General features: G+C 40.8%; 1 protein-coding gene across 1 annotated transcript in view; it reads right to left on the reverse strand.

Moving 5' to 3' along the window:
• Window positions 1–1730: 1730 nt before the first annotated feature.
• LOC110155382 (peroxidasin) overlaps window positions 1731–15410 on the reverse strand; it is a 28447-nt gene continuing 14767 nt past the window's right edge. The window contains exons 8-23 of the mRNA XM_020919481.2: window positions 14221–14338; window positions 13574–13743; window positions 13212–13484; window positions 11882–12157; window positions 10392–10504; window positions 10084–10240; window positions 8988–9096; window positions 8469–8626; window positions 7088–8094; window positions 6227–6723; window positions 6021–6155; window positions 5653–5861; window positions 4767–4863; window positions 4557–4689; window positions 4361–4474; window positions 1731–3943 (exon numbers count right to left, since the gene is read on the reverse strand). Coding sequence (XP_020775140.1) covers window positions 3824–3943; window positions 4361–4474; window positions 4557–4689; window positions 4767–4863; window positions 5653–5861; window positions 6021–6155; window positions 6227–6723; window positions 7088–8094; window positions 8469–8626; window positions 8988–9096; window positions 10084–10240; window positions 10392–10504; window positions 11882–12157; window positions 13212–13484; window positions 13574–13743; window positions 14221–14338 — 3686 coding nt within the window. The 3' untranslated portion in view covers window positions 1731–3823. The remainder of the gene's footprint in view (window positions 3944–4360; window positions 4475–4556; window positions 4690–4766; window positions 4864–5652; window positions 5862–6020; window positions 6156–6226; window positions 6724–7087; window positions 8095–8468; window positions 8627–8987; window positions 9097–10083; window positions 10241–10391; window positions 10505–11881; window positions 12158–13211; window positions 13485–13573; window positions 13744–14220; window positions 14339–15410) is intronic.

The following is a 15410-nucleotide window of genomic DNA, read 5'->3' on the forward strand; positions in this document are numbered from 1 at the left end:
TCTAATTGTCAGAGGCTAATTGTCAACATAGTCAGCTTATGTGTATGTGTAACTTATTTTGTCTCGGCAAAAAAATAACTATGGGAAAATAGTTTTGGTATTCTCAAATGGCAGAGAAATACCCTTAAGTAAGAAAGAGGTCAAATGCAACTTGGATTTGGTGCTGAGTTAAAGCAGCAAATCTAATTAGTGTAACCGAAGCACTGTGAGTTTGAAACAACAAAAGCTGAAAAGTGCACCAGGGCGCACAGGGAGCACAGCTGTGGAGCGCCTCAGCAGGGATGTCATCCATTAACAGCTGAGAACCATGCATGTATGAGTGACAACACAGCAGCAGTGAGCACAAACTACTGCTACTAAAATGAAAAGGGTATTACTCCAACTATGCTTTAGAAACAACTGTTTGGGATTAGTTTACAAGGCCAAGTCCAAAATTGCTATCTTTTTAAATGTAATAAAATTATGTGACCTAAGCCTAGAGGGTACAGCCAAACCTCGGAGTGGTCTGTTTATGTGAAGTTAAGAATTAAGGAACCACATTATACAATGGGGTTTACCACTGTGGTTTCACACATGTATTACTAACCTCCTGAGCTGCTTTATGCACCATGACTGAATGTGAAGTATAGCTTGGGGAATAAAGTGTGCGTAAATCCACTGATATTAGTGGGAACTAATCTCATGAATCTCCCACTCAGTGGGAATGACACATCTCTGTGGTCCTTGGAGTCTTGGGATGCTAAACCCTTATGTGCCAAAGGAAGCCTATTCTCACATCCCACCCACTTCTGAAATGTGAGGGATGTTCCATCAGTGAAGGGAAAGAATTCTCCACCTTGGCCAATAAAGGTACAACACATCGAGCCAATTGCCTCAATGAAATTTCAGTGTGTGATGAGTGTGAAGAGGCCTGCCTCAGGGCCAAGTTGTGCAGCTGCAAACTCCTGCTCTATACTAAATGAAAACACTACTACTTGTCGAGACTTTATTTCAGAAGTTATTTTAGAATTTCCAAATCTTGCTTTTGAATATTCATTTTCATTGCGGTGTATGTGCTTCTTTGTACGCCCTCCAAAAGTTCACCAATGATGTTCCATCAAACATACACACTAAAGTGACCTTGAGCTACTTTGTAAGTACACAAATATAGGAAATATTTGTGTACATTATTCTTGAGCCAAAGGGAAGTGTGATTTGTGTCCATGTCATATACTCTTACTGCTTGTCCCTTGTCAGTGTGATAATGTCTTTTCCTGGCCGGCCCAGAGAAGGGCGCACTTTTATCTGTGCAACCAAACCACTGGAAACCTCATTTCCTGTTCCAGTTTTCTTTCCTGAGCCTCCATCCCTTTTGTAGCTCAGCTGCCAAACCAGTCTACAGGGGGAGATATACAGGGGCTAAGAGAGAGAACAGGTCTAATGCTGCAGACAAAGATAAATCCAGTAAGAAATGATGTATTGCTCTATGGGTCATTTGTGCTAACTTTTGTTATTTACAAAATTAAGCCACTCACTGTGGAGAGCACAGTTCCCAGGGCTCTATAGGAACCATGCCGAGATTAGTGTTGGACAACCACATAACAAATCTAACTGTGCTGATTAGCTCTGATAAGGTAATGACAACTAATGGACAGAGAACATCTGCTAGCAATCAGATTGGGTTGACCTTGTGTTATCCTAACCTTTTGACTAAACTGGGACAGCAGCAGAGGACTTTATAGTGAGCCATGGCTTATTTATTTTTTATTACTGTTGAGAGGCATTACAGTGCAATCCATTCTTTGGCAAACAAACAATACAAAAGATAGGTAATTTCATATCCTCGTTGACCACTTGTTCTGGGACAGTGTGAGTAAAGCATGTTCAGTCTTGCAAGGCAGTGCATTCCATTAACACATACTACGGAGATAATCCAGAGGAGGGGTGGGTAAGGAAAATAAAAAAGCTAATTCAACAAAAATAGGTTTTGACAGCAAGTGACAAAGACATCTCACAGTGCTTTTGTAACCAGAGCATGGAAAACTTGCTCAAATGGATTTAACCTAGAAATGACGTTCTCACACAGGCCTAAGCAAAACTGTCATATTTGGGACATGTGATGGAAGATGTTCAGATACTACATTAGGAACATATACAATCTTGCTAGTTTTGTAGTTGAGAGTTAAGAGTGGAAAATTTAGAGTGGAGAATTGTTTTGGGTATGTGAGCTTGCACAGGACATTACCACATAATGAAAACAATGGAACAGAACTGATGCAGCCATTTCACAACAATCTGAAGGTAAAAAAAAATTGTCTTGTGTTACATGAGGTAAACCAGTGCATGAGGCTTCATAAAATGTACATCAATAGAAGTGACAGACAGGAGGTAGTGCTCCATTCAAAGTGTGTCTAGCCTTGTTTTAATTTGACAATCCCAATCATTGTTCCTCCCCCAACATCACCCTCGCTTCCCCTTTCATATGGCTTCCATTACAGCGGAATGAGGGTCAGAGGGCTGCGCTCCACACATGCCTGGATACATGACGTCACCTGGGTTTAAAAACTATAACATGCAAAGAAATTATGTTGTGGGCTGAACATTCCTAAACTATATCGACACTGCAGATGGCCTTGCAAGAGGAAAGTGACTAAACACACGTGTGAAATTACTTAAAAGCAACACGCCACAAGAAGGCTAAGCAAAGGAAAGCATGAACTAGTCCTGCTAAACTGATACTGCAAGTCTTCACAGAAGGGATGAGTCAATAAGAAAATGAAATGTTCCTGATGCAGTCAGAAAATACTGCTGTGGTAAAGTTAGCAACAGCAAAGGCCAACCCTGACCCTATTGCAACATTCATGTTGTTTTATAGATACACGGCACATGTGCTTTTTAAACTAAACGTTTGGCTTAAAGTGGTTACATCACTTTTCCTACACCATTTTAATAAAAAATAATCTACAATGAGGATGACAGTGCAAGAACTGGTGTCCTTCAGACAGGGGGCGTCACATGGTCCACCTCTGTTAAACCAGGACAGACCATCACACATAACTTAATTGACATGTGGTCTATGAAGTACAGAACAAGCATCAGTAGACTTTTTGCATTTTTGTAGGGCTTCACATTACTTCATACACAAATATTTTGTACAAAATGGGAGGCAACATGTGGCAAATCACATGTTTTAAAGCACCTTTGATAAAAAACTTAAAGTAACTCTTTTCAGAAAATGTCCTTAAAAGATAAAATAAACAGTCCTTTTCTCTTGCAAAAAGGCATATGCGGCATGTAAATATAGTGTGGCTTGTACACAAAAATACTTAAGGTATGCATTATGGATAAAATGATTAGAAAATGGTAAAATAGCACCAGTTTTCTGCATCTCTGACCTGAGAAGATTTTGTGAGTCAACAAAATGGTGGCCTCGTCAACTTTTTCCCTTTCCTGTGAATGGCCACTGGCCTCTGCGTTGTGGGGAATGTTGAGCAAACACAGTGGCTGTTTGTTTCACTTCAAAAGCCTCAGGGGACTCGAAGAGAAGAGGTTTGTCTCTGGGGTTTAGAATTTGCCCAGTCATCCATCCAGCCATCAGTTCAGAGATAAATCCTTTTAGCCATGGTTGGCTTGTTGCCAGCAGATCCAAACCAGGCTCCAGGCTGCTGGCCCTGGAGGGGGCCACAACAGACCCTCTTGAACCAAAGAGAGTAATGCATAATGAAAACGTGAGGCTATTGGGTCAATCAAGGCTGTGGCATTAGAGCACACCTTAGGAGTCTGTATCTCACTGGACGTCTGTGATTGACTGTCAGTCCCTAAACTGGACGAAAGTGTCCCCATTTCACATGTGCCTGTTGTCTTCCTGTTGAAGACACACAGGGCAGCAGGTCCCTTTGAGCTTCACAGGATGTTTGCATTGAGCTGGTGGGCAGGATTGTACAGTGCAGGTCACCTGAGCATCCTGCAGAACATACAACAATACAGTATAGTTAGATCAAAACACATTTGATATGTGTGCAGTGAACAAAAGAGCATTAAGAAAAGCACACATTAACACAGCATGGCCAGACCAAATAAAAGTGGAGCAAACTGAATGGTGCACCAGATAATTTTGTGGCAACCAGTTTGTGGTCAAGTGTGCTCGATACAGGCAGTGTCTATACTGGTACCACTGAAACACAACATCACAAACCCTAAGCAGAACATTTAACTGAGCATTTTACTGTAGTCTATTTACAAGTGATACTGACACCAAGAATTTGGGTGAGTCAAACAACACATTTGAAGTACAAGGCCATTCATGTTGTCTACATAATAGTGTTTGAAGTGCCTTGGGTGTCTGACACATGCAAAGGATGGGGATGTGTGCTGGACATACTGTGCATTCACAGGTGGTGCAGGGGTCCTGTTTCCACTGTTCTCCATCTGCTCGCTCTCGCCCCTCACTATCAGTGCAGTCTGTCCTCTTCAGGCGGGCTTCAAGTCGCTTTATCTGCAAAGATTCAATCACAATTCTTTTTACAGCTCACAAGAGAGGTGTACAAGAAATGAAGAAACAAGGCTGAAGTCCAAACCTGCTTTCGTAAACTTGTAATAGTCTTCTGCATTTCGGAGACAAAGTCCTGAAAGTCAGTAACAGTAGGTTCAGTAGTTTTTTGTGCTTTCGCAGTAACATTTTCAGCACTCTCTACCGATGACCCCACTGGGCTGGAGAGAAACATTAAACACATTACACTTACAACAGAATGCACAATGCTTGCCAATGTGATAAGGCCATGTGTTACCTGTCAACAGGCTTGTCCTCATTGTAGCTGTGCTCTGCTGATCTGCGTCCCCTGAAGTGGTACGACAGGGCATTAAACTGGCCTTTGGTCCTGCAGTCTGAAAGTGAAATTTGGTACGTACATTACATATTAATAAGAGAGAAATTAAGTTGATATTTACTGTAATACCAGGCAGTGCAGGCATGTCTGTGCCCACATCAAAGTGAGAGATAGACACAACAAAGCCCTGCTCATGCTTGACTTCTCATTTGGGACACACTAAACATGAGCTACAGAGACCAGAGAGCTTCATATAAAAGAAGGTACATAATGCGGTAGATGTATTTAAATTATCTTCTGTGCATTTAAATTATCTTCTGTTTTGCATTTATGAAGCTGTTGTGCTAAATTGTGAAACAAAGCACCTACCTTTTCTTACAAGCTATTAACATGTTTTTTTTTTAGTAGTGGCAGAAACTGGAAGCAGCTGAGTCTTGAAGCTCTTAAGTGCCCAGAGTGTGCCCTGTCAGCAACAGCCTCAGGTGAAACTTCTAGAGCTTAGTCACAAATGCCATCCCTAATCTACAATTTGGACGAGCTGTGCTTGTAAAGACTCATTATGTCATAAGAGTTTCATAGTGGAGCACAGTCCTGTTTTACTACACACTCCACAAAAATGCAGCATGTCCTTGATGCTAATAATATGCTGTAGCTGTAACTTGCCTTGAGTATATATATACAACTATATAATAGCATTTATTATGGGACACTTGCAGAGCCAAGCAATTTTAGGAACACAAAGGTAAACAGAGTGTAAGCAACTCTGTGAACAAACCAATACAAATGTGATGACTGTGGCTAATGACTAATGTAATCATATATACATGAACTGTGTATTAAGTCTGACCTTCACAGCAGTCTTGCCACATTCGCAGGTCAATATGAGGAATGTCCTCACAGCTACTGAAGCCGTGAGGGAACTCGGCCACACTGAAGACGTCCTGTTGGACTCGAGTGATGTTGTCTCCATTGTCACACAGCACTCGGGCCAGAGAGGCCTGCTTCAGCTGAGTCAGCTGTGCAGGGGTGAACACACCGGGGTTTTCATACCAGAACCTACATGTAAAGATATCAAGGCAAGTGGTTACACTTGTTTTTGTTGGGGATGGTTTATATGCAGATTTAAAAAAACTGGACAAATATAAAGCAGTCACTCTCAGTTGGCGAGAAAAGTAACTACTATTAATAGTTAGATGTGCTTTACCAATGTTTTACCTGTCACCATCTCGCACTCGCTTGAACTGTGTCACCAGCAGACACATGAGGGTCGCCCCCAGTCTGCTACCTGGAACTAGGTCCTCCGCCATCAGCGCCGGGAACAAGTCAATGTTAAGAGGCGTGCCATACAATCTGTAACATGTGCAGAAACTTTTTAGCTTTTATACTATCTATTATATATTAAATATCTGTGTGAGTGTTACCTCTGCAGCTTTTCTCTCACAGTAGGATTCTTGATCTCATTTCTCAGATCTTCAAACGTCTGTGCTGATGTCAGGTTGCAGAATGTTCTGTAGTCATTGTAAGGAGGTATGCCATGGTCTCGCCCTCTCTGGATGTTCATAGCAGCGAGGTCCAAGGCCACTGCATGAGCCATGGAGAACAGCTTCTCAGTCAGTTCTGTGTTCAGTAATTGTGTTGTGACCCTCATTTTACCAGCGACTCCAAAGAGGCCACGCAGGAGGGGATCTATGCCCCCCTCGTTCACAATACGGAAGGGTGAAAAGAAGGCCCGGTGCAGAGAGAGGTGGCCCTGGGGAATGGGCTGGAAGTCCTCATCTAGCCTGTACAGGATTGGGTTGATGAGGGTGTGCCCAAAGCGAAAGGCAGCAGTAGCAAAAGCACTAAAGATGCCAGCGTTAATATTTGGGTTATAACCAGTGTACTGTCCCATTATCCTCATACCAGCGTCTCCGAAAATCTGAAAAAATTTATAAAAAAAAAAACATGATTTCATTTTTTATTAAACTGGACATGCTAAATCAACAATGAGTATTTAACCTATATCATTAGCATACTCAGTTGTAATTTGAGTGATCCATGCAGGTTTGAGTAATGTTATGTTGTCCTGTAATCAATTAAATACTCTGGTAAAATTCAGTTTTTCACCTCTATCCCCACCCACATCCCTGTACTTAGTTATGAGTATTTGAAAAAAAAAAAAAAAAAAAGCCATTCTGAAGAGATCTCAGTTCTTCTGCAGTTTTGAACAGAAAGTTACCTGTTCTGTTTCTATGATTAAATACTATAGTTTTAGACCAATATTTCATAAACAACAGAATTACCTTTGGCAGCCAGTGATTGTATGTGATATGCTGCATCTGGGCCCCCACTATCTTCCTGGCCTCATGGTAAATGGTGTCTCCGTCCCAGTGCGGGTTGAGTTTTAGCAGCTCTGTGGCAATTCGGTTGTGCTCCCTAAACCACACTGTGTGCATGGCAGTCAGGCCCAGCTGCTCATTGGCCCGATGGTCCCCAGCCAAGAAACACGGGATTGGGCTTTCATTTTCATCCCTCATACACTCAGTGGGAGGTCCAGTGGCAAAAGGCAGCAGAGGTTTCCCTGTTCTTTGGATAATCCCTTGGCGCAGCAGCCCCCTGTGGCTGGCCAGATCACGGACCTCCTCAGACTCATGGCGAGAGCTGCCGTAGACATTGGAGGCGTCAATGTAAGATGTGAGCTGATTGGTCTGCTCTCGGGGGTACACGCTGTTCATGAGGAGGGAGGTCATGCCACTGCCACACACTGGGCTGGAGCGCACAAAAAACATGCAGCGGGCACCACTGCGGATCTGCCGCGGGTCATTGGGAGGGAACTGGATGGGGAAACATGGAGGGTCATTTGTGCAGACCTGTGTGCACAGCTGTCCATCTGAAAAGCGGGACTGGCTTAGAGATACAACTGTGGCGTCCAAGTCATGGTCGAGGAACTGCCCCCACTGCATGAGCATGTGGGTGTAGCGGTCATCGGGGGTGATGGTCTCTGTGCCGATCATAGTGGTAGACACCAGTCTTGGCAGAGGTAACCTGTATCCATTCTGTGGCCGCTCCATAGCTCCTCTGGGTAAATTAAAGCCATTGTCATAGACCGGTTTAAGGAGACGCTCAAAAGCAGTGAGAGAAGCGCCCCACATGGGGTGCTGAAGATTATTGCAGGTCCCATCGTGGCTGCGATACTTCTGATGAAAACAAATGTCAGAGCAGTTGTTCAGACGGCGGTGGGCTGTGCAGCCAGACAGGTTAGCGATCATATCCAGGAACCGAGGGGACACCAAGTCATTGTAGCGAAATGCTGTAGAATAGAAAAAACAAACAAATAAAATAAATAAAATAAAATTCAACATGTTGAATAAATAGCAAAACAGTATTTACATAGCCTGTGTTTCAAATCCTAATGTTAGTCATTAAATCTAAACTGGAAAAATCTTCTCCAAGGCACAACCTGTTCTAACTTGCTTTCATTCACTTTGCTGTTAAACAGAAATGTCGACAGGATTGATGTGTGTAATAACTCAACAATGCACTGTTTATGTTACAGATGGAAATATTACCAAGCCCACCCACCAGCAAACATGCATGACTGCATATGATTATTGGATTATTTCATGTTTTTTTCCTCCCATTATCTAGAATAAATAAAGACATTTGTTTTGTACATTGCCTTACCTGTGCCATTGGTGTCCACCATAAGGCCCTGGTTGACATGGTTCTGGATCAACAGAAGTGTTTGCTCAAATATTTCTCCAGCTCGGGCCTGCTCCACAGTGTATGGGTCACGAGGATACCGGAACAGAGCGAGGATCTCCCCTGGAGTGCGAGGCTGACTGAGAGATGACAATTGGAACAGGGATAATTAGATTACTAATAAAAACCTTGCACTCTCATACATAACATCATAATTGGATTAATTTATTTTTATATTAATGTGTCAAAAAAATATATTGTGATGGTATAAAATATTGCAAAAGCAGCTTGACGGTACATGAAGAAAGGGACTTGAGAATGGCCATACTTGTTTTCTGAAAGCTCTGACTCAGGCTGAGAATATGCAGGTCCAGCGCCAGGACAGATTTGAAGCAAACTATTTGCGTTCTAATTCACATCACATGAGACATGTATATATTTGCGATCTAAAGTTGATTTATTATTTTGTTTGACTGTATCAAACACAGAAAAGCTTCTTACCCATCAAAAAGGCGTCTTCTTGTGGACTCAATGGCACTATCCACATTTCTTATGGCCTGCTGTATTGAAGTGCTCACAAACGTGTCTCCTTCTCTGCTTACAGGGGGAACTGAAAGGACACAAAGTTTTGACTGTTAAAATTTAATCTGATATTTATATTTGCTCTTAATGTATGCTACATTTCTATGACTTAAAACTTAACTTAATAAAATGACTAATGTGACATTTTGAGTTCCTTCCTCTAGTTGGAGTAAAACGTTTTTCTGGCACTTTGAGATGTAATAAAGCCATAGAAAATAGTGATTCTGTGACGAGACACAGAGAAGTCTCCAACAACAACTGAGCCTGTTAATGTGGTTTATGGTTTAGCAGCAGAGCACTGTCATCTCACCCAAGAATTCTCAGCATGATCCCCAACATTTTGAGAGAAAAGCTAAAAGGAATTCTAAGGAAATGAGGCAATGTGTGAATAAAATCACTGCGTGAGATCTTATGTGATGTGAAAATAATACAGTCTCGTTCACACATTAACAAATTATTGCAGCGGATAAGGGGTGTGAAAAATTGTATTCCAATGAAGAAAAATATTACAATCCACTCAATGGCCATTTTATTGGGTACCCTTCTAAATAAAATAACAAGATAGAAACATTATGAAATGGACCTGCTGAGGCTTAAACCAACTAGACATATGTAGGGCTGATTATTTTCCCCAAATGTGATAGATATGATTTCAAATTACTAAAAGCTCATCCACAAACATATATCACTACAAAGACGATACCAGTGCTGTTGTAGTCACATTTTGTGCAGTGTCACTTCATGCTAAAGTGTTCAAATTAAGCGTTATGCATACTCTTTGGCATCTGGTTGGCACAAACTCTGCATGAAATTACGGAAAATAGCTGATATATAATTAAACACTGCAAAATTAGCTAAATATATATAAAACCAAGCCTCAGTAAAAAAAATTGGTTGCATTACAATGTATTTCAAACATTTACATGCTGAACAGTTAGAAAAAGAGGGAAAATTATATTCTTCCAAATATTTCCATGATGTAACTAACAGTGTTGCTAGAGTGAACCAACCTTACCTGTGACGGTGAGCACCATGCTAGCCACCTGGTAGCCAATAGTGTTGCGAGCTATGCATTCATAGCGCCCGGCATCAGCTGTGCCCACATCTTTCACCTCAAGATAACCATCTGAACTGATGTGAAACTTTCCACTTTCTGTCACTTGTACACCATCCTGCAAAACAACAGAGTCAGATCTATTAGAGCTAGCAGGTCAAACAGGCTTGTAATTTAGAAAAGTTACATTAAAAATGGTTGTATATAAAATACTACACTATAATCAATAATAATAACACTATCAATGGGCCATTTGAACAGGGTCCAACCTTATTCCATGTGAGCACAGGTTGAGGCTGGCCTTGAGCACTGCAGGGGATCTGGACGTCCTGGCCAGACTCCACCGTCAGATCCCTTGGAGCATTTGTGAAAACAGGCGTTACTGAATGAGTTAAAACATACACACAAGTTAATGGTTATGCAAAAAGAGCAAGAAGCACTAAAATAATATACAAAGACCTATTTCTAATGAAATACAATTGAAACACACCCACTGTGGATATTCAAGTATATATTCATAGTGTGTAAGTAAGAAAGTTTTCCATCTGATTCAAATCTCTGCAACTTATTGAACATTTGAGGAAAAACATATGTTTTTCATGGAGGTATTAAGGTAAGACTACTTTCAATTTGCACAGGGACCAAATCTCACACACCACTGCCTTGTACTGTCTACAGTGACGACACAACTCCACAGAAGAAAGGGGAGAGGACACACAGCTGCCTCCCACAAACCACCATCAAATTCCACTCAGCTTCCCATGCAGATGCCAGACGGCACGCACCTGGTCTTGGGAAAATCCCACACATTTAGAATACAAACAGAGTGTAGTTCATTATGAGGTCTGACTCAAAATCGAGTTCTTTTAGCTAAAGCGCCATTATCCACAAAACACAGCACTATAACAGCATGCCCCACTGTTCTATGAATTCTACAACAAAACCCACAAGAATTTTGTGTACACGTCTAATTACTTCCATAATTAGTTGTGGCTTTAGCTCATTAAGAAGAGAAACCCCCTCTTTATAAAGAACAAACATATTACATTGTGTTAGTGGGCGGCTTCAACTTAGTGTGTACTTTAAATCATGTTAACAGCCATTACTATATGGAAAAACATGGTGTCATCTCAGGATTACAGGCTGCCATGCTTTCCTGTGCTGTGCCAAGCCTGTAATTTTAGGTACACGCAGGCACACAAGCACAACCACAATACAACCCCAACCATGTGTCTTTAGTTCTGTAAACGTCCAGATGCACAAACTACGCCTTCACACTCACAATAACACACAACACAGCTCTGTGTATGTGAGTCTATATTACAACTATCAAAGAGAGGCTTATAGAAATGACAAATTACTGTAAACGGCGGGAAAGGCTCCACTCCCACCCTCTTAACTTTTACCACCTAACACCGCCTCCCTCCTCAAGCAAAACATATGCTGTTTGAAAATGGGTTGTAATAACCAGGGTAACACCCACATTATGCTGCATTATATATTTAGAAGGCCAATACTTTTATTCTATGCCAAACATGTATCTTTACAAACCACCAGAGAACTAGGCTACAAGGAGGCATTTATTAATGTGTGCATTAGAATTGAACAAGTCATACCATTTTAATACAACAAGAGACTGCTGTTTCCTATCTGAAATGACACACCGTCTAAATGCTGCAATTCTGTCCAATAAAAACATGAAATGAAAGACTATCTCTCACATCTGTCATCTGTTTATTTGGAGGATTGTGAGTCTTACCTCTCTGTTGAATGCTGAGCTGCACTGCAGTGCGAACAGTTCCCACAGGGCTGACAGCCTGACACTCGTACTGGCCCTCATCATGAGCGGCCACACGAGTGATGCGCAGAGTGCCCGTAGACAGCACTGCATGGCGGCGATCGATGGGTAAGGGGCTGCCTCCTCTCGTCCAGGCGATAACGGGCTGAGGGTAACCTGTGGCTTCACAGAGAAAGTCCACTGTGTGTCCCTCCAAGACAGACTGGTCCTGTGGCGTGACCGAGAACTGGGGGATGGCTATGGAAGAGGAAAATAATTATAAGAAGACAATATTTTATGATTTATGTAGCCTGGTCATCATCAATAAGTCATTACTCTTTACCTAGTCAGTCATATATATATATATATATATATATATATATATATATATATATATATATATATATATATATATATATATATATATACACACACACACACACACACACACACACATACATATACACACTACAGTTGTAGTATATATATACTATATATATACTACACCTGACTCTAGTTTTAGACCCTCACACTTTAAAAAAAAGAGGTATGGTTAAAAGGATATTGGCAGGGAAACACTCTTTTTAACTAATTATTGATAGTAATAACTAAGCTAACACCCCATTATAACACCCTTGCTGTACCAGTCTTTTAGTCAACTTTTTGAAAAACATTCCTGAAGAGGTTTTAGATGTCACCCATGCATGTTTCAGTAATCTAGATATGTCTCTTGGGTCCTATTTGAACCCTTTTTACGGTCAGCTGAAAGATTCTGTCCAATTCTCAGCCCACCAACCTACGTCACCAAGCTCCCACACAGCAGTTCTCCATAAAAATAAAGAAGCATCACACAAAAGTACACAACAACTTGACAAACCTGATGCAATATGCAGTAGTTGTTTTTTTTTTTGTATCAAACAGGCCTTTTATTACAGTTTTATTATAAATTATTTATCTTTATAAAACAGAGGGATTATATAAAGTTGACCCTGAAATATATTAGGGTTACAAAAAAGTTTTTTTTTTTTTTGCTCAGTAGTTTGATTATAGCGGGATACACACTGACTCTGTTTGTGTTGTGATAGGGCTCTGAAGGGGGAGTGACTTAGCAGAGAGCAAAGGGAGGGGAGACTAAGAGCATCAAAAACTAAACTGAAGCTTATAAATCATGTTAAAACATTCTTTTTGGGGGATAGAGCTTTGTCAAAACAATAAAAAGGTAATATGGTGATTTAAATATGATGTGTTAGCAAATTATCCTTTCTTTAAATACCAGTAGAAAATGTATAGTTCAAAGCATAAAAAGTTGTACCTTGAACAATGATGTAGGCAGTGGCGTGTATAGTGTCCACATTATTGGAGGCGAAGCAGGTGTACTGGCCTCCGTCGGCCTGCACCACATTCTGAATAAACAATCCTCCAGATGGGGTGATGTTGATGCGGGTGTCACTGGGGATGGGAGTCCTATCTCCCTTGGTCCAGGTCACACGAGGCTGGGGCTGTCCCGTGGCACTACATTCAAGGGTGATGCTTTCTCCCACCAGCACCTCTGTGTTCTGAGGCTGAATCACAAAACTGGGTCGGGCTAGGAAAAATACAAGAGGAAGAATAAAAGGGTGTTGAGAATGTACATAATTTAATACATGTTTTCATCTGTTTCCTGTCAGTGCTTACAAGGAGCTCCAAAATATCTCAGTGTGACTTGGGATGTCTTCACCTCCCCTGCCACATTTTTGGCCATGCACTGGTAAACTCCCTGATCGGTCTCTCTGGTGTCCTGGATCATCAGAGTTCCATCTTCAAGCAAATTCAAGCGATGGTCCTCACGCATGTTCAGAGCATTACTGGAGAAAGAAAATGAATTATGAGTGGATGAGAGTCTTTTTGTTTTCTTCAAAGTAATACAATAAAAAAATAAGCCACATTCAAGATGGATCTTTACATCCCCATAATTACTTCAAGTTCAATCAGTATTTTGGAATGTAGTTACTGGCTGTAATAATTTGAGTTGTTAAAATGCTAAAAGTTAAAACTTGAATACATTTTTTTGATATTTTCAACACAGAATAATAGGTTCATTGATGTTATCATGCGATCTTTTACTAGTATTCATAAAGATGAAAATTATTGTCAAATTATTTTTAGGGAAAGTAAAATTTTGTACTATTTATATAATTTTCAGAATACATTTTTATGAATAATTGTTCACAGTGTAGATTCAATACCAGTTTTAGTATTCATTAATATTTGGATATCAATAACGTCAGTAAAAACAAAGTTTTATTAGTTACCTTATATGGTCAAAATATAAAGACCCTCACTTGTTCCTGAGCCAGATGATTTGGGGTTTTGGGTTGCCCTCCGCCCGACAGGTGAAGTAGACAGTGTTCCCTGATGTAACATCAACATCCTGTGGCTCCGATGTGATCCTGGGCACCTCTGCAAGAAAATTAAATCAACTACTTGACAGGTTTGGTACATTAAACGTGCATTATGTCATTTTGTTATAGAGCGTATGGCATTGTGCTTGTCTCCATGGAGATTTTTAGCCATCCTGGCGCCACCTAGTGCCTCCACTCAATTTCATTTCTCTCCAGCGACTAGGTCAGGAATACACTAGACAGTTTGCAAGAACCCCTGAAGTGCGAGTCCAGGCACCAGCCAATCAGTGAAGAGCCATATATTCTGTGTTGGCAATGATTCCCAAGATCGAGGATTTAAAGCTGGACCAAAGAGAATGTTTGGTGAATTTTATCAAGGGGAAAGATGTTATTGCCCTTTTTCCTATTTAATTTGGGAAAAGCTTAATTTACCAGTTAGCCCTGTTAGCGGCTCATTACATACATCACAACCAAATAGCAGTCAGGTTAAATGAAAAAAAGTACCTGCATACTGTTGAGCGAACAAATTCTAATGCTGTGAGGTCAAACTTTTTTTTTTTTTTTTAAGTGAAACGGACTGATTAATCAGGCTAGGAGATTTTATTAGTTGCCTAGAATGTGCCACAAGTGACACCACCAGGCTGAGTTACAAGTCAACTCTGTGGAGACGGAGTACAGTATGCACAGTAAGAATGATACAAATGCTAAATGGATATGTTTAATGCCATACTGTGAACATTTCAGGCCATGTAAGTAATGCAGTTTTTTTCACACAAAATACAAAAGATAACAAGTTATGCAGGAAAATATTGGATGAGTGACTTTGATGCAGGGTGAAGAGCGGGGTGTTTGAACAGCTGTACAACCAGACACATATTGTTACTCACAGAAGAGCCACAAGAAAGAAAACACGAGGAGAAAAGGCTAAACAGTAGACACTTCCTTTGGGCTATAGACAAATGAAGCGGCGGGGTTACAGTGAACAGGAATAGACAAGCTTGGTCCATCAAATTATATGTTTAGAGTTAAATGTGCTTTCAAATACAATATTTTCCTATCTGACATCACTGAACACATAAAGTGGGTTGCTACAGGGCACGTACTTATTAGTTTGGGTGTATCACTATCAA

This window comes from Boleophthalmus pectinirostris, unplaced genomic scaffold, assembly GCF_026225935.1.
Source record: "Boleophthalmus pectinirostris isolate CB_2022bp ecotype Guang Dong unplaced genomic scaffold, ASM2622593v1 HiC_scaffold_10, whole genome shotgun sequence".
Taxonomy (NCBI): domain Eukaryota; kingdom Metazoa; phylum Chordata; class Actinopteri; order Gobiiformes; family Gobiidae; genus Boleophthalmus; species Boleophthalmus pectinirostris.